Source organism: Cricetulus griseus, chromosome 6 (assembly GCF_003668045.3).
Source record: "Cricetulus griseus strain 17A/GY chromosome 6, alternate assembly CriGri-PICRH-1.0, whole genome shotgun sequence".
In the NCBI taxonomy this organism is placed as follows: domain Eukaryota; kingdom Metazoa; phylum Chordata; class Mammalia; order Rodentia; family Cricetidae; genus Cricetulus; species Cricetulus griseus.
The window spans coordinates 52,647,222-52,669,861 of NC_048599.1; the positions used below are offsets into that span (position 1 = coordinate 52,647,222).

Genomic DNA, 22,640 nt, shown 5'->3' on the forward strand with positions numbered 1-22,640 from the left:
AATAAACCCAGCACTCCCTCCTCTTCAGTAAAAACATGGTCTTCTTCAGAAACTTCTCAATTAATTCAAGACCAAAGTATGAGAAACTATTACATTACCTAATTATGCATTTCATCATACATACTCATCTAGGGAGAGATTTCAATAGGCAAGTTATCCTAGCCAAAGGAATAACAAAACGCTGCAAATAAAGACTAGTTTTGTCCTTAATTTCTTTGTCCTTTTTTCTTCCTTGGCAAAAGTCATGCGCCACAAAAGACAAGAGTCAGATGTGCTTCCTGACTCCAAGTCATCCTAAGCTCTTCTTCCAGAAACACAAACAAATTATACACTGAAGACATGCTGCTGCCAACGCCCCTCCACCCAGAACATCAGGCAGCCCGCTCAAAAGCAGCAGTCCTGAGGGAACGCTATACATTCAACCATAAATGATCCAGAGTGTCTTGAATGTGACTCATACTTACAAACTTAGCATGCAATGTTTAAGTTCAAAAGTCACAGCAGACTGAAAAACACAAATGGGTTGTGCCAAATACTGTAATAGCTCTATCCCAAAAGGATAACATGTTCAATTGCACGTAAACAGATTATCCCTTGGATCTTTCTAGTATCTTAATTTGAAGGTTTCTGGACTGGCTAACATTGAAATTACTTTTCTTTCAAAAGTTCATTGTGCAAACGTGTTTTTGCACAGAAGTTGTCAAACCAAAGAGGAAGGCTTTAAGCCCTTAAAAGGATCCAAAACAATACAAGGAAACAGATAGATAGATAGATAGATAGATAGATAGATAGATAGATAGATAGATAGATAGATCACTTCACCATATGGTGCAAAAAGTGTTGTTTCAAGGAAGGTCAAATTGCAAATGCCTGACCAATGCTCCAAATACTCTGCCATCTAATTCCCACTAATGTGGATGACAATCCAGATGATTTGAAGATTTAAAACAGGCCAATAACTTTTCCCAGAAGTTATTACCATGTGTCTGGAAAAAAGACACATTCTCAAGAAATGAATGCCGTACTCCTAGGCCAGACCTCCATGACAGCAGCCCAGAACTACACATCCCAAGTTACTCTGACCAGCTCTGTAACAACATGTCACTTGGAGTCCTAAGCTTCTTGGGACAGTTTTGGATAGGGCCTCCAGGCCACTTGGATTACAAGCTCTCAAAAAAAATAAATAAATAAATATAAAATAAACAAAACAGAAAAAGCTTGTTTACTCATTTTCTTTTGATTCACAAAGAAAAAAGTCTATTTCTTAATATCCTTTATCTATGATGTTACAAGAGTCACTACAGCTGAAATAATTATTGAGTGGATGTTAATTTTAAAAATAAAGTTAAGGAGCTGGAGAGTTGACTCAGTAGTTAAGAACATTTGTTGTTCTTACAGAGGAGGACCTGGGTTCCATTCCAAGCACCACATGGTGGCTCACAACAGTCTGTAACTGCAGTCCCAGGTGAGCTGACACCCTCTTCTGGGTCCTGTGGCCACCAGGAGTGCACGTGGTACAGTGGCATACATGTAGATGAAGCACCCACACACATAAAAATAAACACATCTCTTTTTAATTATTAAAAATAAAATCAACACAAAAAGAAACAGAAGAGTGCTTCTGAAAACAGCAAGCATTGGTTTTCCGTTTGTGCTTTATACATTCTTACTCATGAGAAAAAGTGCAAATCTTCCACTGTCCTGTTCTTGCACACAATGCTGGGGTTTTTAATTGAGATTCAGTCCGTGTTTCTAAGAAACTACGCATAGCAATGCTTTCACTATATCCCTTTTAGTCTCACCTGGACAAAAAGGAACAATATAACTGTCATCCCCAAATGCCAAAGGTTTCCAGCATCTTGACATCCTTGCAACAGCTCTTCATTGAATAGCAGTGACATCATTTTACAGATAAAGCCAAGACTTAACACAAATTAACAAAGCTGCATTGAGCCCACATTCAAATCCACGGCTGCTCTAAGTCCCATTCCAGGACACTCCCATCTATCCCCAGAACACAATGTAAATACTAGGCCAATCTCTCCTCGTGGCATACTTAATGATCATAGCCAATCAAATGAAAAACTTGCCCTGGTACACACTACTCAGAAGCAATCACACCTTCCCCACCCTCAGAAACATAAGTTAGCAAAAGTACTGAAAGGAGACCAAAACCTTGACAAATCTGGAATAACATGAAAATCATCTCAATGGCTGATAGGTGTCTATTTACCTGGATTCCTTTAAATCCACATAGGAAGTAGTTGTGCCATAGAGGTTTGGTCTTGTCAATATAGATGTTATTAGCACTAGTACTGAAATCTCTGAAAAAAACAAGAGGCATTAATTTAAGTCTGTATGCCTTGAAAGACAAAAATCAATGGCTGACTGCTGCCCTCTTGTGACAAAACAATAAAACTGAGTCTCCTCTATTTACTTTCAACGTATCTCACCTCCAGTTGCTAAAGGCTGAGAGAGGATGCTATAGTAGCCTCAATGGCTAATCTACCTCTAACTGGCCCTTTCAGTTCCAAAATCAGATAGGTAACTGCGTACTTTAACGTAGTCTACATCCATTTTCTCTCTCGTGTTAGTCCTCACTAGCCAGTGTAACCCACATGAGCACTTCTTCGCCTGGGTGTGCTACTCGGCAGATGCCCCAATGAAACAGAAGTACTCAAAGCTTTCTTTACCCCACATTCTCTGATATCTATCTAATCTGACTATCTGTATGATTTAACAAAAAGAAATAACAAACACATTTATTTTAAAAGGCTATGTTCCAGTGGGGAAAAATAAGACACTGATACAAACTTACAATTAAATAAACAACTAAATGAAGAAAAGGAGAAATTGTTTTTCATAATAAAATGCCAGGCACAGTGGGATGGCTCAAGTGGGCAAAGTCACTGTCATGTAATCCAACAACTGGATCCCTAGAACCTACATAAAGACAGAATTGATTGTACAAAGTTGTCCTGACTTCCACAGATGTGCTATAGAATGCATGCCACACAAGCACAACATACACACACACACACACACACACACACACACACACACACAAACACACGATAAATAAAATACAATACCAATTAATCAATATAAAAGAAAAGTAAAAATATTAAAATACTGCATGTGAATTCCATGATAATGGCTTCATCAACGGATGTTTAGAGAGTGAGGATTTAATAAAAACAAGACAATACTGGAAGTATTATCTCCTTACCACCAGGTGCACATAGAAGACAGTAACTCTATGTTAGAAAGTTGCTGGTTCGGCACAGCAGTCAGCCTGCTTCTCTGAATTACTCAGAAAAGCCTGGCTCTCCTTTCCTCCTACGTCTATTCTCCACATGCTTTCCCCAACACTTTGGGCTTCCTTCTTCCTTCATTTTCTATTTTCTGGAGTAGTTTAAGAAGCATCCATATTGGCTTTTCTTTAAAGGTCTGGTAGAGTTCAGTAGTGAAAACGTATAGGCCTGAACCGTTTATAATATTTGTATTAATTCCTTGAAAATTTCATACAATGTATTTTGATCATATTCACCTCCCCACATATCACCATAACACCGCCCAGGTTCACCCTCCCCAATCCCAGCCAAATTTTTTTTTCCTCTGTATTTTTTCTTAACCCATCAAGTCCAGCTTGTGCTTCCCATTTATTCATTGGTGTGAGGCCAGTCATGGAGCATAGTCAACCTACCAAGGGCCACATCACTAAAGAAAATTGGCTTTCCCTCCCCCAAGAAACCATCAGCTATCCATAGCTACTCAGTTATAGGGCGGGGCTCACAATCTCCTCTCCAGTCCATGCTGACTTCACCTTAAGCAAGCAAGGTGCTATAAATGTCCCAGTTGTAACTAAGCATTCCACCAGTTATTCTCTTCACTTTGATCAGCTTTGAGTTTCTGCATTCTTACAGTCTATGTGGTTATCCCCATAACATTTATGCCACTTATTGCACCATGGGCATATCTTTCCACACCAGTAGTTCACAGGGTTCACAGCTAGGTAAGAGTCGGGATGACTACATTTTCCCTAGTAGCCTACAAAGTATCTCCTACTACTATGAAAGTTAACCAACAGGGATGATGTTACCTGGTCAGAATCAACGTTATTTCTTCAGGTCTCACGGCTAAAGTGTGTAGTGTCTTCAATGATAGACCTTACCAAAGCCTAGACTTTATAAATTGAAAATGTTTTTGTTTAGTTAAGGAAGGGGGGGTATTGTTTTGCTTTTAGTTGCTGCTTGAATCTCATTGCTTGTTTATGAATCTCTACAAGCTGTTGATTTCATATCAGTTTAATCTGGGTAGATTAGATCCATCTAAAAATTCATTTACTTCTTTTAGATTTTCCAATATTATAGGCTATAAGAAGACATCAGAAAATGGATATGTCTCCCATGCTCTTGGATAGGTAGGATCAACATAATAAAAATGGCAATCTTATCTAAAGCAATCTACAGATTCAATGAGATCCCCATCAAAATCCCAGCAAAATTCTTCACAGACCTTGAAAGAATATTACTCAACTTCATATGGAAAAAAAAAAACAGAATAGCTAAAACAATCCTGCACAATAAAGGAACTTCTGGAGGCATCATCATCCCTGACTTCAAACTGTACTGTAGAGCTATAGTAATAAAAACTGCTTGGTATTGGCATAAAAACAGACATGTGGACCAACGGAATCAAATCAAAGACCATGACATAAATCCACACACCTATGAACACCTGATTTTTGACAAAGAAGCCAGAAAGGTACAATAGAAAAGGAAAGCATCTTTAACAAATGGTACTGGCATAACTGGATGTCAACATGTAGAAGATTGCAAATAGATCCGTATCTATCGCCATGCACAAAATTCAAATCCAAGTGGATCAAGAACCTCAACATAAATCCAGTTACATTGAACATGATAGAGAAAATGGGAAGTAGCCTTGAATGTATTAGCATAGGAGACCACTTCCTAAATATAACAGCAGTTATACCACTTTGGGGCATATACTACCCAAAGGGTACTCAATCATACAACGAAGACACTTGCTCAACAATATTCATAGCAGCATTATTCATAATAGGCAGAACCTGGAAACAACCTAGATGTCCCTCAACTAAAGAATGGATCTTTAAAAATGTGGTATATTTACACAATATTTTGATTTTTGATTTGGCTTGTTCTTGTTCTTCCAAGACCCAGGGATGAATTAAGTTAATCTTTTGAGATCTGACTTTTTTCTATTTTATTTATTTAATGCCCCCCCCCCGTGTGTGTGTCCACATACCATGGCATGTGTGTGGAGTCAAAAGATAGCTAGCTAGTGGGAGTCAGTTCTCACCCTCCAATACGTGGGAGATTGACCTCAGGCTGTCAGGGTTGATAGTACTTTGTTTTTCCCATTAAGCCACCTCACTGGCCCTTCTCTGGTTTTACTATATGCACTTAGAGCTTTACACTTCCCTTGCAGGACTGCTTTCACTCCTAACCGCATTAATTAAAACCTGAGTATACTATGCTAGTTGGCATTGTATGGTAGTAGTATCAAACACCTGCGGTTGCTCTCCCAGTTAATATCCCACTCAGAAAAATACGGAGAGCTCTTGGGCTGAGGAATTATTTTCTAAACTGCACATTCTACATAAATCAAGTCCCACTTGAACATTGTAAATACTTCTACTAAAAGAATATAGCTGCAAAAAACAAAAAGAAAATCAAAATAACACCAAACACATAAATACCAATGCAGTAACATAAGAAACACACACACACACACACACACACACACACACACACACACACACACACACACACGGTAAGATAATGCCTCCAAAAGTATTAATCTTACAGTAATGGCATCTGGTGTGAGTAAGATAAGTGTTGGCAGAGTTTTGAGAAAATGAACACTTCAGTACCATTGGTAGGAATGCTATTTGGCTCAACCATTATGGAAAACAGTATGGTGTTTCTTCAAAGAATTAAAAACAGAACTAGCACATGATCCAGGAATCCTTCTGCTTGGTATATACACCCAAAGGAAATGAAATCAGTAACTCAGAGAAACATCTGCTATCCCCATGTTCACTGTCCGGTTACTCACAATAGCTAAGATATTTAGAAACAGACCATATAAAACGATAAAACTATATCTCCTGTAATTTGCAAATAAAATATACAATATAATCATGTACCATTAAACAACATTAAACAACATGGATATCGTGTAAGAAATGTATCGTTAGCCAATTTTGTCACTGAACAAACAATATAGAATATAAAGTACTTACACCGACGCAGATGTACTTACTACACACATATGTATTTGGAATATTCATCACTACAAACCTAAACAGCATACTATTATAATTGTGGTGGTTTGATGAAAACAGCCCCCAAAGTTTCATATATTTGCATGCTTAGTTCCCAGTTGAACTGTTGGGAAGGATTAGGAGGTGTGGCCTTGTTATGTCTGGGCTTGGAGAAGTGTGTCAGTAAGGACGGCTTTGAGGTTTCAAAATCCCACACTAGGTCCTCTTCCCACCCCTCTCCCTCCCTCCCCCCTCTGCCTGTTGCCTGTGGATTGGAATGTAAAACTCTTAGCTACTTCTCCAGCACCATGATTGTTTGTATGTCCTCATATTCCCTGCCATGATGATAATGAATTAACCCTCTGAAACAGTAAGCAAGCCCCCGGTTAAATGTTTTCTTTTATACAAGTTTGGCTCGGTCATAGTGTCTCTTAACAGCAACACAACAGTGACTAAGACAATACTGAACACTTAGCTGACTATAACACAGTGATAGTATTTCTGTATCTGAACCTATCCAAACAGAAAAAGTTCAATAAACATATTGTAAGTCTAAACAATTGAAACCAGCACATCAATATAGAAAACATAACAAACGGAGTAGGCAGGACAGAAAGTTGTGGTGAGTGAATGAACATGAATGCCAAGCATATAACTGCATATGACTCTAGAGTTTATAAATATACACATAAATGACATCAAATTTATCTCAAAAAGTTTTGATAACATTGCCTGACTATAACTTGTTTTATTTATAAACATCTTAATTTTTGAAACTTTTGATTCTTTTGTAGTAATTCTTTGCTTAAAATGCAAATATTCTAAGCAGCAGTAGTTTTTCAGCCTCATATATTCTCATGGGGCCATCATTCTATATGTGAGCCATCATTGACCAAAATACTGCTATGTGGCTCTGGACTGCACAAGTAAAGCTTATGCAGAAAAAGCAAAGCTGGTTCAGCACTGGAAAATCCACCAGAGTAATCCACCATATGTTTAAAGAGGACCGTCAGGACTGGACAGACATCTAATACAATTCAGTACACGTCACTGATTTCTTAACATTTTAGACCAAGGATATGTTCTAGAAACATCCATTACACATCATACTATCTTATACTGAGACTAAAGCTTTGGAGAAAACAGATAATACAACATTAAAATTGTAGAGTGCAAACCTGCTGAGAGATACAGGTAAGTAAGCAATTACTGCGGCATGGTAAGATCCTTTAATAAGAGAATTAGACAGTAACGAAGGACAGATAGCACACACCTGACTTTATTGAGACAGTTACTTCAGCAGATACTCAATACTTTCTGGACAAGAACAAATTATTTTCGTGTTGTACAGCTCAATACTTGAGACAATGCCTAGTACATGACAATTCTTCAGTAAATGCTTCCTTTTTACACTTATTTATTTAGTTACTCATTCATTCACTATGAATGTGTGAGAAAGAGTGTGGGCATGTGTGCATCATGCCACAAATGTGGAAATCAGAGAACAACCTGCAGGACTTGGTTCTTTTCTGTCATGTGGGTTTCTGGAGATCAATTTTAGGTAAAGGCACTCAATATCCCTGAGCCATCATCTTGTTTCCTAGTAAATGTTTCTTCAGTGAGTGTGCAAATGAACACAACAAATAAACATTTAGTAGTAACTTGGGATGCTGATAAATGTCAGGCAGGAAATGCAATAAAGTGTATGATTTAGCTGGAATCCAATATATTCTAGATTTTCTACATTCAGATATATTACTGCATGCTTACACACACACACAGACACACACACACACACACACACACACACACACACACAGACACACACACACACACACATTGCCTTCCCATCAGCAATCCTATTACTCACGGATATAAGGGGTTTGTATTGGCCAGCTGGAGAGTATGTGTTTTCACAGGTTCCACAGCTATTAGCATGTCTTGTTCCACAGCCATGGGAAGAACTGAGTATCCACAGTAATCGATGTGTTCTCCTGAACAAAAGAGAAAGCAAATTTTAGCATTGCTAGCAGAGAAATAAAAGAAGCTCAACCTAGCTTCATGAGCAACAATTGCTGGAGAGAAACACAGGAGCTTCAAGGCTGACTGGGTAGAAACTCAATGACCAGAATCTGGAGAGTTTTAAATCAAGTCACCCCTTGCATCTTTAGCCCACTTAGAAGCCATTCACTACACACCACTCTCTGTGACCTACTGTCCTTGTAGCTAGTAGGTAAATCTTTTGGGATACATGAGAGACCCCCTATCCTTCACCAACCAAAGGCCAATAACAGTACCATCAGCTAGCATCTGCGGCCGAGAACTGAGAAGTCTGCACCTTGCTGTAACCTACCTACCTAATGTTTCCACCAATATATCTGAAAAGTGTCTTGATGTATGGTTTCCTTTCCTGTTAGTATAAAACCTCAGGAGAATGTTGGAACATGAGGTTGGAGTAAACTGTATCTGTGTTCCCAAGCCACGGTCACTCATAATTGGCTCCAGAATAAATTTTTATCCCCTTTCAGGTGAAAGCTATGATTCTTGCTTAGACAGCTAACGTACAGGAGAAATATGGCCACAGTTTAATAAAAAGTAAAATACTATGGGCAGATACTCAAGTTTCTTTTTATCAAACATTTTGAGGCAACTTCTGCTAGCCATGAATAACTCATTTTGTTAATTTGGAGGCTCCTTTATATGTCAAGCTTATTCTTCCACTTTCTAATTTGTTTCGTTTTATTTTCTTTTTAACATAATATTTTTGTTGACTATTTGGAAATTTCACATAATGCATCCCAATCACATTCACTTGCAGTCCTCACAGGTGCCCCGCCCCACACTTTTGTGCATCCCACTTTCAACTGTGAATCTGCAGTCATCAATACCACTTCAAAAGAAGCTTCCTTGCCCTTCATAGTCAGCAGCAGCACGAGTCATGGACTACAGCATGGTCTAGAGACATCAACATGGCTTCAGATAGCAATACAGACCATAGTCATCCCCATGGACTCCCATGGGAACATGGGCCACAGATGTCGACACAGACTTCAGCTGCAGCAGGACCCCAGACATCAACATGATCTATGGCAGCAACACAACCAACCCACAGACATCAACTTGGCTTCAGGTGGCATCACAGACCATGGACATCCACATGACCTTTGGTGGCAACATGGGCCATGGACATTAACACAGCCTCTGGCCACACAGAGTCACAGAACACCAACATGGCTCCCAGTGACCACACAGGCCCCAGACATCAATATGGCCTCCAGCAGCAACATGGACCATGAACACTAACATTGTCCATGGAGGCAGCAGAGACCTCAGACATCAACATGGCCTTCAGAAGTTACACAGGCCAGGGACATCAGCATGGCCTCCAGTAGGAGCATAGACCAGAGACATCCACACAACCTCCAGCCACAGAAAGGACCACAGACACCATCATGGCCCTTGGCAGCTGCACAAGCCATGGACTTCAACATGGATTCAGATGGCAGACCATGAACATCTCTTTGGTGGAAACATGGACCATGGACATCAACAGGCAGCCCAGCAGCAGCAGGTTTCAGCAGCAGCACCGACCACAAACATCAACATGAACTCTGGTGGTAACAGGAACCACAGATACTATCATGGCCTGTGGTGGCAGCACAGGCCACAGACATCAAATGGCCTCTGCCACATTCTAATTTATAACAATCATTTCCAAATTTATGTCATGTGACTACAAAGTATCAAGCTGATTAACATCTTACTGTTTATTTTCCTGGTACAGAAATATATGTCATCATTCCTTTGGCAGATAATAACCAATGAGGAAACACAAAATTAACAGGTGACAATTCAGCTGCACAATTCTATTTTTATTCCACATATTGTTATATCAGACAAAGCTTTTTCTTCTGCATTGATATTCTATTTAGAATGGGATTATAAGGTCCTTTTATGGATTAACAATGACAGGTGAAAAACTAATTTACAAAGTTGTATTTCTATCCAAGAATCAAGAGGACAGCAATATGAATCAAGAAAAAACACACATTTGGATACATGGCTGGGCACCCTTTCTGCTGGAAGGTTACAGCATGGGAGGCATCCTGCTGAGAGTGAAAATGATTTCCTTTGTCAAAATGTATTTAAAAGAAGAAAAATACCCACCCTAGGTGAGGGTCCTGGAGGGAGAGAGCAGGTACCACTGGGGATGAAGGGTAACAAATGCATATTATCTCCTCAATATGCAACAAAACTACACTTATTCTTTTAACAGACACTGAGATTCATTTTGTCTCCATCCCTGTCTCACTAATACTGGGATCACACCCCATGTATTTTACTGAATCAGGGAATAAGAATTCTTTGTTAGGAGAACCGCACCCCACACAAGGGGAGCTGGCTGTGCTCTGAGGACACTGCTCCTATGGATTCACTAGCAATGAGGAGCTGATGTCTTCTGCCCCACCTTCCAGGCCCCTTTCCTCTTCTCTGGCCTTCTGAAGCTCCACCACTTTCTCCCCTCACTACTTTCCTCTGTGGCCCTTTAGGACACTAAAGATCTCAGAATCTGTTTGCAGCCCCTTCTCCATCCCAATCCCACAGTAACCCTGATGACATCCAGATAAATGACCTGGTCCAAAGCCCAAGCCCTCCTTCCCCTTGGCCATCTTCCTCCATGACCCTGCATCTAATAGTTGCCTAATTCCCATCACCTCCAACCTTTATAAAACTTGAGCTTCAGATCTCATCCTATCAGCCGAATCTCCCCATCCAGCATGTCTCTGCCTGCTTGTCTCATGCCCCGCCCTGCCTTCTCTTCTCCATTCTGTAAGCTCTTCTTCCCTTTCTTTCCTTTGCTACCCAGCACAGATGCCAGATTTTATTGCTGCACCAGCTCTCCTGCCCACACTGTCAAATTCCCTGTCCCATGTCATCCTCTTCGAAATCTACCCAACAAAGCCCCAACCTTCCTCAAAGCCACATACATTACATGCAGTGAGGCAGGGAAATGCAAGCTTTGGGTTCACAGCCCACAAGTTCACCTGAACCCAGGTCTCAGTGCTTTCCAGCAAATGGGCTTTCTTCATCCATTCACTGTCTCCCTTCCTTCCCATTTCCATTTTTTTTCTTTCCACTTTAAATCCCAGCCCTCCTCACAGGAATATCCTCAGCCCTCTACTCACAATTATACATAAATGTCATCAAGGTGCATTCTTTTCTTCCTTGCCTCCCATTAAAAGGGTGAAAGCTGACAGTGCCCTATGCTCCTGACATCAGCCTTCTTGCCTTTCCAAGTGTTCCCCTCCACCAAGTACTCCCTTCTCAATTACAGGCAATTGCTCCCTCTTCATTGATCTTATCCCTATTAGAAACCATCCCCAGTGACCATTCTCAAATATTCTTTCTGTGAAATTTTTAAATCATCTATTACTTGCTTCAAAATAAAAAACATGGCCTAAGTTGACAATGGAAGATGGTTAATAAGTGCATGCAAGTGCTTTGCATTATTTAATTACTTGTTTTATATAAGTTTGCATTTTTCATTATAAGAGCATTTTTGAATTCTTCATGGACCCTGAACTTTTCTCAGCTCCCCATACAGTTTCTCATGACAAGTCGTATTCATCCTAGAGGTTATGACTTACACCATCCCTGCACAAATCTCCAGCTCTTCCACATACTGCATCCCCTTCGCAAAAATTTGAGATGTATACATTTAGCTTAAGTTATCTTTGTTCAAATAGAACTTTATGTGGGTTTGAAGTGGGGAGAAAAGACAAATAAGAGGTGCCTCTGGTTGAGCTTTTGTATGCCTGGCACTCCTCATCAACAGCAATCCCTGTACAGACTCCAATCAACCCCTAAGTTCCACTGACATAGTGTGAAGATGACACTGAGTGTCTAGGGACTCTGTCATACATGCCATTCTACTATGGGTTCTACCAGGACAGCTACCACACAGATCAACAATGTATCTTCTGACTGAAAGAAGGGTAAAAGACTTCCTTTTGGTAAAATTGTGTGTAACTATCTATGTCCCACTTGACATATGTTTTTGTATTTTTGTTTTGGTTTGCTTTTTTAAAACAGGGTTTCAACTAGCTGTTCTGGAACTCTCTCTGTAGACCAGGTTGGCCTAGAACTCAGGGATCCACCTGACCTGCCTCTGCCTCCCAAGTGCTGGGATTAAAGGTGTATGCCACCACTTGACCAGTGTATAGCAAGCTCTTGTTATATTTTTCCTTGGCTTCCAAAGTACCACTTAAGATAGTTAATTTCAAATATGGACTTGATTTAGGGATACCTAGATCGATGGAAAGTGTTATTTCTGGATTAGCATGCATGTCCTGTATTGCTGTTTCTCTAATACATCTTTCCCACTTTCCTTCTTCCTATCTATCCAACCTCTCAGCTTGACACTGTGGAATGTTCTTTCTGCTCTTCTGTTGAGAGTCTCTGCTCCTAAGCTCCCTCCTTCAGAATTCAGCTCTACTCCATTCTCTTTCCCTAAGCAATGAGCCTATCCCAAGGGCTTCAATTCTCACCTATTTGCATTGGACCTAAATCTGATCTTCAGCTCCGTGTTTCTCTCAATGAATATCAGAGGCATGTATCAAAATGCCTTTCTTAAAAGAGTCACCTCCTTACACAGATAAACTATCCAAAACAGAAACATTAGACATCTGAAAAGTCTTCAAACCATGGCTGAACTTGAAAAGGAAGAAAACAGATGCTTTCTCTGTTTTCTTCCCTTAGGAAATAAGTACAACATAAAGGTATAAGACTTATTTTAGTAGAAAATTGTGTGTGTATGTGTGTGTGTGTGTGTGTGTGAGATTTTCCTAAAAAATAAAAAACATAACATTCTACAAAAATTTTACTAGTAATACAAATTTGTATGAAGTTTGCTGTGCAACCATACACAAAAAACTAAAGAGGAAAATGAGAATTTAAGTGCTATAAGAGGTTACATTCTTTATCATACCTACTTTTCCTTTCCACTGTAGAAAACACTCAAACTCCCAGTTATAACAGTGAAAAACTGAAAATAGCTTTATGTACAATAAAAGAAAACTGTAAAGTAAATTTAAAACAACATCTTATTAGGCTATTATAATGATATTAAAATAATAATTATAACCTCTTCAGAAACATAAGAAAGTATTTATGGTCATCCACAGCCATTCCAGTCTTGCCCCTCCACCCTCCAGTTGAGAGTTGAGAGTTGAGAGACATTCGGGTCTTGCCCCTACACCCTTTGGTCAAGAGGAGAAGGAGAGAACACACCTATACCTACAGAAAGAAGAGATAGAAAGATGACAGTATAAGAACATATCCAACAACAGAAAGACTTATATAACACCACCAGAGTCGAGGGACTCTACACCAGCAAGACCTGAAGATGAACCAGAAGAGAATGATGTTAAAAACAACTTCATGAAAATGATAGATGGCCTCAAAGAGGATATGAGAAAATCCCTTAAAGAAATGGTAGAAAACACAAACCAAAGAAATGCAAGAAATCAGCAAATCTTTTAAGGAAAGCCAAGAAAATGCAATCAAATGGCTGAAGGAAACAATTCAGACAGTTCAAGAGCTGAAAACTGAAATAGAGACAATAAAGAAATCACAAACTGAGGGAATGCTGGAAATAGAAAAGGTGAGTGAACAATCAGGAACCACAGATGCAAGCATAACCAACAGAATACAAGAAATGGAAAATAGAATCCCAGACACTGAAGATAAACTAGAGTTAATAGATTCAACAACCAAAGAAAATCTTAAGTCCAACAAATCCTTCACACAAAATATCCAGGAAATATGGGACACCCTGAAAAGACCAAGCCTGAGGATAATAGGTATTGAAGAAGGTGAAGAAGCCCAGCTCAAAGGTGCAGAAAACATATTCAAAAATACCATAGAAAATTTTCCCAACCTGAAAAAGGACATACCCATAAAAGTACAAGAAGCCTAAAGAACACCAAAAAAAAAAAAAGTCCCCTTGCCACATAATAATCAAAACACCAAACACACAGGATAAAGAAAGAATATTATGAGCAGCAAAGGAAAAAGGCCAAGTAACATATAAAGGCAGACCTATCAGAATTACTCCATACTTCTCCAAGGAAACTCTGAAAGCCAGAAGGTCCTGGATAGATGTTATGCAAACACTAAGAAACCACAGATTACAGCCCAGACTACTATACCCAGCAAAACTCTCAATTACTATAGATGAAGAAAACAAGATATTCCAAGACAAAACCAGATTTACACAATACATATCCACCAATCCAGCCCTACAGAACCTGTGGAAGGAAAACTCCATCCCAAAGAAGTTAACTACACTCACAAAAACACAGGCAATAGATAATCGCACTTTACCAAAGCCATGAATAGGGGGGAAACTCACACACAATACCACCACCAAAAATGAATACAAAACAAACAAGAATCAACAATCAATGGTCATTAATATCCCTCAATATCAATGATCTTAAATCACCTATGAAAAGACACAGGCTAACAGAATGAATATGAAGACAGAATCTGTCCTTCTGCTGCATACAAGGAACACACCTCACCTTCAAAGACAGACGTGTTAACTCCGAATCAAGGGTTGGGAAAAGATTTTCCAATCAAATGGACCTAGGAAGCAAGCAGGTGTAGATACCCTATTATCTAACAAATTAGACTTCAAACTAAAATTAATCAAAAGAGATGAAGAAGGTGATGTTATATAGATCCCAGGAAAAATGCATCAGGATGAAGTCTCAATTCTGAACATCTATGCCCCCAATACAAAGGCACCCATATTCATAAAAGAAACATTACTAAAACTCAAATCACACATTAAACCCCACACACTTATAGAGGAAGACTTCAACACCCCACTCTCACTACTGGACAGGACTACCAGACAGAAACTTAACAAAGAAACAAAGGAAATAACAGAAGTTATGACCCATTTGGGTTTAACAGACATCTATAGAACATTCCATCCCAACATAAAAGAATATACCTTCTTCTCAGTGTCACATGGAACCTTCTCTAAAATTGACCACATACTGGGCAATAAAGCAAACCTCAAAAGATACAAAAAAATTAGAATAATCCCCTGTATCTTATCAGACCACCATGACTTAAAATTAGAATTCAACAACACAAATTGCAGAAACCACACAAACTCATGGAAATTGAACAATGCTCAATTACGTCACTCCTGGGTGAAGAAAGAAATGAAAAAAGAAATCAAAGACTTCCTAAAATTCAATGAAAATGAAGGCACAACATAGCCAAACCCATGAGACACTCTGAAAGCAGTTCTAAGAGGAAACTTCATAGCACTAAGTGCCCATATGAAGAACTGGAGAATAGCCACACTAGAGAATTAACAGAACACCTGAACACTCTAGAACAAAAGGAAGTAAACTCACTCAGGAGGAGTAGATGCCAGGAAATAATCAAATTGAGAGCTGAAATCAATAAAGTAGACACAAAGAAAACAATAAAAAGAATTGATGAAACAAAGAGTTGGTTCTTTGAGAAAATCAACAGGATAGACAAACCTTTATTCAACCTAACCAAAAGGCAGAGAGAGAACATGCAAATTAACAAAATCAGAAATGAAAAGGGGGACACAACAACAGATACTGGGAAAATCCAAAGAATCATCAGGTCATACTATGAAAACCTGTACTCCACAAAATTGGAAAATTTAAAGGAAATGGATGATTTTCTGGATAGATATCACTTACCAGAATTAAATCAAGAGCAGGTAAACAATTTAAATAGTCCTATAACTAAGGAAATAGAAGCAGTCATCAAGAGTCTATCAACCAAAAAAAGCCCAGGGCCAGATGGTTTCAGCAAAGAATTCTATTAGAAATTCAAAGAAGAACTAATACCAATACTCTTCAAATTGTTCCACACAATAGAAGCAGAAGATCATTGCCAAACTCATTGTATGAGGCTATAAATACCTTGGTGCCCAAACCACACAAAGACTCAACTAAGATACAGAACTACAGACCAGTATCCCTCATGAACATAGGCAAAAATACTCAATAAAATACTGGCAAATAGAATCCAAGAACACATAAGAAAAATCATCCACCATGATCAAGTAGGCTTCATACCAGGGATGCAGGGAGATGGTTCAACATATGAAAATCCATCCATGTAATCCACCATATAAACAAACTGAAAAAGAAAAACCACATGATCATCTCACTAGATGCTGAAAAATCCTTTGACAAAATTCAACACCCCTTCATGATAAAGGTCTTGGAGAAATCAGGGATAACAGGAACATACCTAAACATAATAAAAGCAATATACAGCAAACCAACAGCCAACATCAAACTAAATGGAGAGAAACTCAAGGCTATTCCTCTAAAATCAGGAACAAGACAAGGTTGTCCACTCTCTCCATTCCTCTTCAATATTGTACTTGAAGTTCTTGCTAGAGCAATAAGACAACAAAAGGAGATCAAGAAGATATAAATTGGAAAGGAAGAAGTCAAACTTTCACTATTTGCAGATGATATGATAGTCTACATTAAGTGACCCGAAGAACTCCTACAGCTGATAAACACCTTCAGCAAAGTGGAAGGATACAAGATTAACTCAAAAACAAAAACAAACAAACAAACAAACAAAAACAGTAGACCTACCAAATATAGACAATAAAGGGGCTGAGAAAGAAATCAGAGAAACATCACCCTTTACAGTTGCCACAAACAACATAAAATATCTTGGGGAAACTCAAACCAAACAAGTGAAACACCTGTATGACAAGAACTTTGAATCATTAAAAAAAGAAATTAAAGAAGATACCAGAAAATGGAAAGATTGCCCATGCTCTTGGATAAGTAGGATCAACATAGTAAAAATGGCAATCTTGCCAAAAGTAATCTGCAGATTCAATGCAATCCCCATCAAAATACCCACACAATTCTTCACAGACCTTGAAAGGACAATTCTCAACTATATATGGAAAAACAAAAGACCCAGGATAGCCAAAACAACCCTGTACAATAAAGGACCTTCTGGAGGCATCACCATCCCTGACTTGAAGCTATACAAAAAACTATAGTAATGAAAACAGCTTGGTATTGGCACAAAAACAGACAGATAGACCAATGGAAACCCCTGATATTAGCCCACACACCTATGAACACCTAATCTTTGACAAAGAATCTAAAACTATACAATGGAAAAAAAGAAAGCATCTTCAACAAATGGTGCTGGCATAACTGGATGCTAGCATGTAGAAGATTGCATATCTATCCATATCACCATGCACAAAACTTAAGTCCAAATGGATCAAAGACCTCAACATAAATCCAGCCACACTGAACCTCTTAGAAGAGAAAGTGGGAAATACCTTTGAACGAATTGGTTCAGGAGACCACTTCTTGAACATAACACAGGTAGCACAGACACTGAGATCAACAATTAATAAATGGGACCTCCTGAAACTGAGAAGCTTCTGTCAGGCAAGGATATAGTCAACAAGACAAAATTGCAGCCCACAGAATGGGAAAAGATCTTCACCAATCCCACATCTGACATGGGGCTGATCTCCAAAATCTACAAAGAACTCAAGAAGCTAGACCCCAAAATACCAAATAATCCAATTAAAAAGTGGGGTACAGAACTAAATAGAGAATTCTCAATAGAGGAATCTAAAATGGCTGAAAGACACTTAAGAAAGTGTTCAACATCCTTAGCCATCAGGGAAATGCAAATCAAAACAACTCTGAGATACCATCTCACTCCTGTCAGAATGGTTAAAATCAAAATCACCATTGACAGTTTATGCTGGAGAGGATGTGGAGAAAGGGAAACACTCCTCCACTGCTGGGGGGAGTGCCAACTCATACAGCCACTTTGGAAATCAGTATGGTGACTCCTCAAGAAAATGGGAATGAGTCTACCACAAGATCCAGCAATTCCACTCCTAGGCATATACCCAAAAGAAGCACATTCATACAGTAAGGACATCTGTTCAACTATGTTCATAGCAGCTTTATTTGTAATAGCCAGAACCTGGAAGCAACCTAGATGCCCCTCAACTGAAGAATGGATGGAGAAAATGTGGTACATTTACACAATGGAGTACTACTCAGCAGAAAAAACCAGTGGAATCTTGAAATTTGCAGGCAAATGGATGGCACTAGAAGAAACTCGGTTACCTGAGTGAGGTAACCGAGTCACAAAAAGACAAACATGGTATGTACTCATTTATATATGGATTTTAGACATGAAGCAGGGGATTGCCAGCCTACAATCCTACTGCCAGAGAGTCTGCATGGTACCTGGGAGAAGGGAAATCTTACAGGATCTCCTGAGCAAATTGGGATAATTGAGAAGACAAGGGGAGAGGAGGACATGGGGAGCAGGAAGGTTGAGTCAGGGGAAGGATAGAGGTGAGCAAGAAAAGAGATATCATAGTAGAGCGAGCCATTATAGGTTTAAAGAGAAATCTGGCACTAGGGAGATTTCCAGAGATCTACAAGGATGACACCAACTGGCAATCTAAGCAATAGTGGAGAGGCTACCTTAAATACCCTTCCTCAATAATGAGATTGATGACTACTTTATATGCCATCCTAGAGCCTTCATCCCGTGGTTCATGGAGGCAAAGGCAGACACTCACAACTAAACACTGAACTGAGCTCCTTGAACCCAGTTGCAGAGAGGGACGAATGATGAGCAATGGGTTAACGACCAGGCTGGTGAAATCCACAAAATCAGCTGACCTGAACAAGGGGGATCTCAGGGACCCCAGACTGACGGCTGAGCATGGGACTGATCCAGACACCTTGAATGTGGATATCAATGAGGAGGCCTCGGAAATCTATGGGGCCTCAGGTAGTAGACTGGTATTTATCCCCAGCACACAAATGGACTTTGGGAGTCCATTCCACATGGAGGGATGCTCTCTCAGTCTGGACACATGAGGGAGGGCCTAGGCCCTCCCTGGGATGATTTGACAGACTTTGGAGGTCCCCCATGGAGGGCCTCACCCTCCCTGGGAAGGAGAGGGGGTAAGGGTGAGGGCTGGGGGAGGGGGGCTGGAGAGGGTGAGAGAGCTGGGATTGACATGTGAAGCAAGCTTGTGACTAATTTAAAAGAATAAATAAATAAATAAATAAAATGATAAGGCTTGGGGCTGGAAAAAAAGAAAGTATTTACATTATATTAAACACAAAATAATGAGTTGGTATACAATCTAAAACAGTACCCATTATTACACATTTATGAAGACAGGTTATACACAAAATTACTAAAATTTGCTATTTAATACTAAAATGTAGGCAATTATAAAGTATTTCCCTGAAGAAACAAAAGCAAAATACAGATATACCTAATGAGCCTAGAAAATCCAGACCACCAGAGGAAGGAGGAAATATTAAAAGAAGAAATTCAGAATACCTATTATGTTGACTCTTCCTGGGGCTCGAACATAAAACTTGGGTGTGGACCCAAACTTTGAGTTAAACATCTCTTTTAGCTTCAACAATCTGAAAAACAAGAGTAGAATATCTCAAGACAGATCGTATCAGAAAACCCATGCAGCTAGGAATACAGCAGTGACAGAGTGGATAAAGCATGTGTGACGCAAAGGTCAACCCCTTAGCATGGCAGGTAACGCACATATACTATAGAATGTCAAAGGTCAAACTGATATATTGTGGTGATATATTGTTTATGATCTAATGAAGCCACTGAAGATCAGAATGCAAAGCTAGCCACAGCTATAGAAGCTGGGCAGTGGTGACACACACCTTTAACCCCAGGATTTAGGAGACAAAGGCAGAAGGATCTCAGAGTCCAAGACCACCTTGGGCTACATGAAAGTAAATCAGTCTAAATGAGAAATAGAGCTCGTGCCTTTAATCCCAGCACCAGAGAGGTATATAAGGAAGAAGTAAAGGGTCTCATGTGGCCTTCAATTTCCAGCCACAGCGAGGACAGAATTTCCCCAGCTGAGGCAAAGGTAAGAGCTAGTAGCTGGCTGCTTTGCTTTTCTGAGCTTCCGCTTGAACCCCAATATCTGTCTCTGGGTTTTTATTATTTGTGCTACAAGATATCTAATAGAAAACCCTTTTTCCTTCCATCATGAAGAATCTAACTATATGTTTTTTCAATGATAATGAAGGAAGACCATCTTTTGTGGGGGAGGGGTTCAAAGCTGTCCTGGAACTTGCTTTGTAGACCAGGCTGGCCTTGAACTCACAGAGATCCGCCTGCCTCTGCCTCCTGAGTGCCACCAATGCCCAGCTGGAAGACCATGTTTATAATAAAGCAGCAGCTTGAAATCAGGGTCAGCAGGGACACAACCTGTGAACCCTGCACAGAAAGCCTCTTTGCCTCTTCTGCCCTCTGGTGGCAGCTCCCGGGCCTTAGTGTTCTTGGCTTATAGCCACATCCATCTAATCTCTGCCCCAGTTGTCACAGGCATTCTCCCTTCAGGGCTCTACCTCTTTGATTTTTTTCCTTCTCAGATCTGCAAAGAATCAATTCCAAATAAAGTTACATTCTGTGGTGGACCAAAGTAAGCTTGTGTTCCAGGAGTTACACACTTCAACCCAGTATAGGAATTGATAGTTATAGTGGATATCAGGTGTCACAGTTCTATTCTAGTGGAGTCTCTAATTCATTGCCAAAGTTCAGCAAATATTTTCCTGTTCTCTAAAATTGGAGAATTTAGACTAAACTTTCCTCTTGGGTACTACTCAGATTCAAAATTCTTATAATAGATTTAATCACTCGTCATTGTAAAATCATCCCAAATACTTGAATACTCCTCATATCATACTGCTAGAGTAATAACAGTAGTTACGATAAACATTTACTACAGGCCATCATATTCAAAGGCTGAATGATTGATTGTTCTTAGAGATTAATTTGTTGCGAGAAATGGGAAAATTGAAACACACAAGCATTCCAAGAATGAAAGGAACATCATAATGGCAGCGAGTCATGCAGACATCACTGTTGGAAGAGACTCAAGCTGGCTCCTGGAAATCTTAAAATAGCTAGAAATTGTTTCCATTGGTGTCTTTGGTGCTTGCTCTTCCTGACCTAAACTCTCCTCCCTCTTCTCACTCCTCTCTGCATCCCCTTTGCATCTGAGAACCTCCTCATTTCTGTGCCTTTATACCTTATGTCTCCATGACATTATGACTCTACAAGACTCAGTAACCCCAGTGTCCCCTACTATCTGTCTCACACATTCATATCCTTTGGTTCAAATTTTCAAAGTCAATAATATGTTTGGAAGAATTTAAATCCTGTGTCCATCCTGTTCCCATTATTTGATACAAATAAGGTCACTTGTTTTCTTATGTGTGTGATCACTCGGGTCCATTTATTAAGTAGCAGCTCTGGATCACAACAGAGTCCTGGGCAGGAATCAGTCTCAGACTCTTCTAACATTCACTCTCTGGAGCAGAGCAGGCACTGGGTTTGGGGGATTGTCTCAGTCTGTGAAATGGGTCTGAGTTTGGTCTCCAGCATGGAAAAAACAAAAGTTAAAAATAAAAAAGTAAACATTAATTGAACCATAAAGTGCATGTAGACAAGATGACTACTTGAAATCTGGTTCTCTCTACACATCTTCTAGAACAAGAACATACAAAACTTCACGAAAAGTAATTTTCATTTTAACTAGAGAACACAGAATATCCAACTTTACCTCTAACAGGTAAAAAGGGAGAGAAAATAGTAAGGAAGGAGGGAGGGAATGGAGGGAGGAAAACAAGAGGCAAGAGAGGATGGAGGTGAGTGGGTGCTGGTGGGATGTTTGTCAGCCTGGCATATGCTAGAGTCATCTGAGAAAATGGAGCAGAGCAGGTACACAGCACTAAGGTTTATCACTAAAATCACCCAATGAAACACGAAATAATCAGTCTTCATTGCCTCTAATAAATTCTAATAAGACCCATGACCATATGATTACATAATTAGTAATAATAACCTAAATATATTTTAAAGTACCCTACATGAGTAGATAAAACTACTCCCAGAAACCATAGCTTTCATGAGTGAAAACTCCATTGCCAGGAGCAGGCTATATCTCTAGAAGTTGGAGGTCAGGGAGGCCCCTGAGACCTCCAAACAGCACAGGCTTCTGTAACTGCTTTGTTCCCCAGAAGTACTGCAGGGTAAGGCCCTATTGCTGAAACATCACATGCCCTGGCGCAGGGCATAGAAAAATCAAGACGGAAGTGGCCTGAAAGCTTTCTCCTTGTTAATTAACCCACACAGTGCCAGCACCAATAGGTGCTATGCAAGCTACTGGGGGAGAATTGTG

At 39.6% G+C, this 22,640-nt stretch overlaps 1 protein-coding gene across 8 annotated transcripts in view; it reads right to left on the minus strand.

Moving 5' to 3' along the window:
* Galk2 (galactokinase 2) overlaps positions 1–22,640 on the minus strand; it is a 122,846-nt gene that overhangs the window by 89,464 nt on the left and 10,742 nt on the right. For 6 of the 8 annotated variants that reach the window (XM_027421937.2, XM_027421936.2, XM_027421935.2 and 3 more), the window contains exons 2-4: positions 19,757–19,845; positions 8,184–8,307; positions 2,234–2,324 (exon numbers count right to left, since the gene is read on the minus strand). In XM_027421937.2, the coding sequence (XP_027277738.1) occupies positions 2,234–2,324; positions 8,184–8,307; positions 19,757–19,845 (304 nt within the window). The remainder of the gene's footprint in view (positions 1–2,233; positions 2,325–8,183; positions 8,308–19,756; positions 19,846–22,640) is intronic. The other 2 variants (XM_027421939.2, XM_035446456.1) reach the window with 2 other exon arrangements.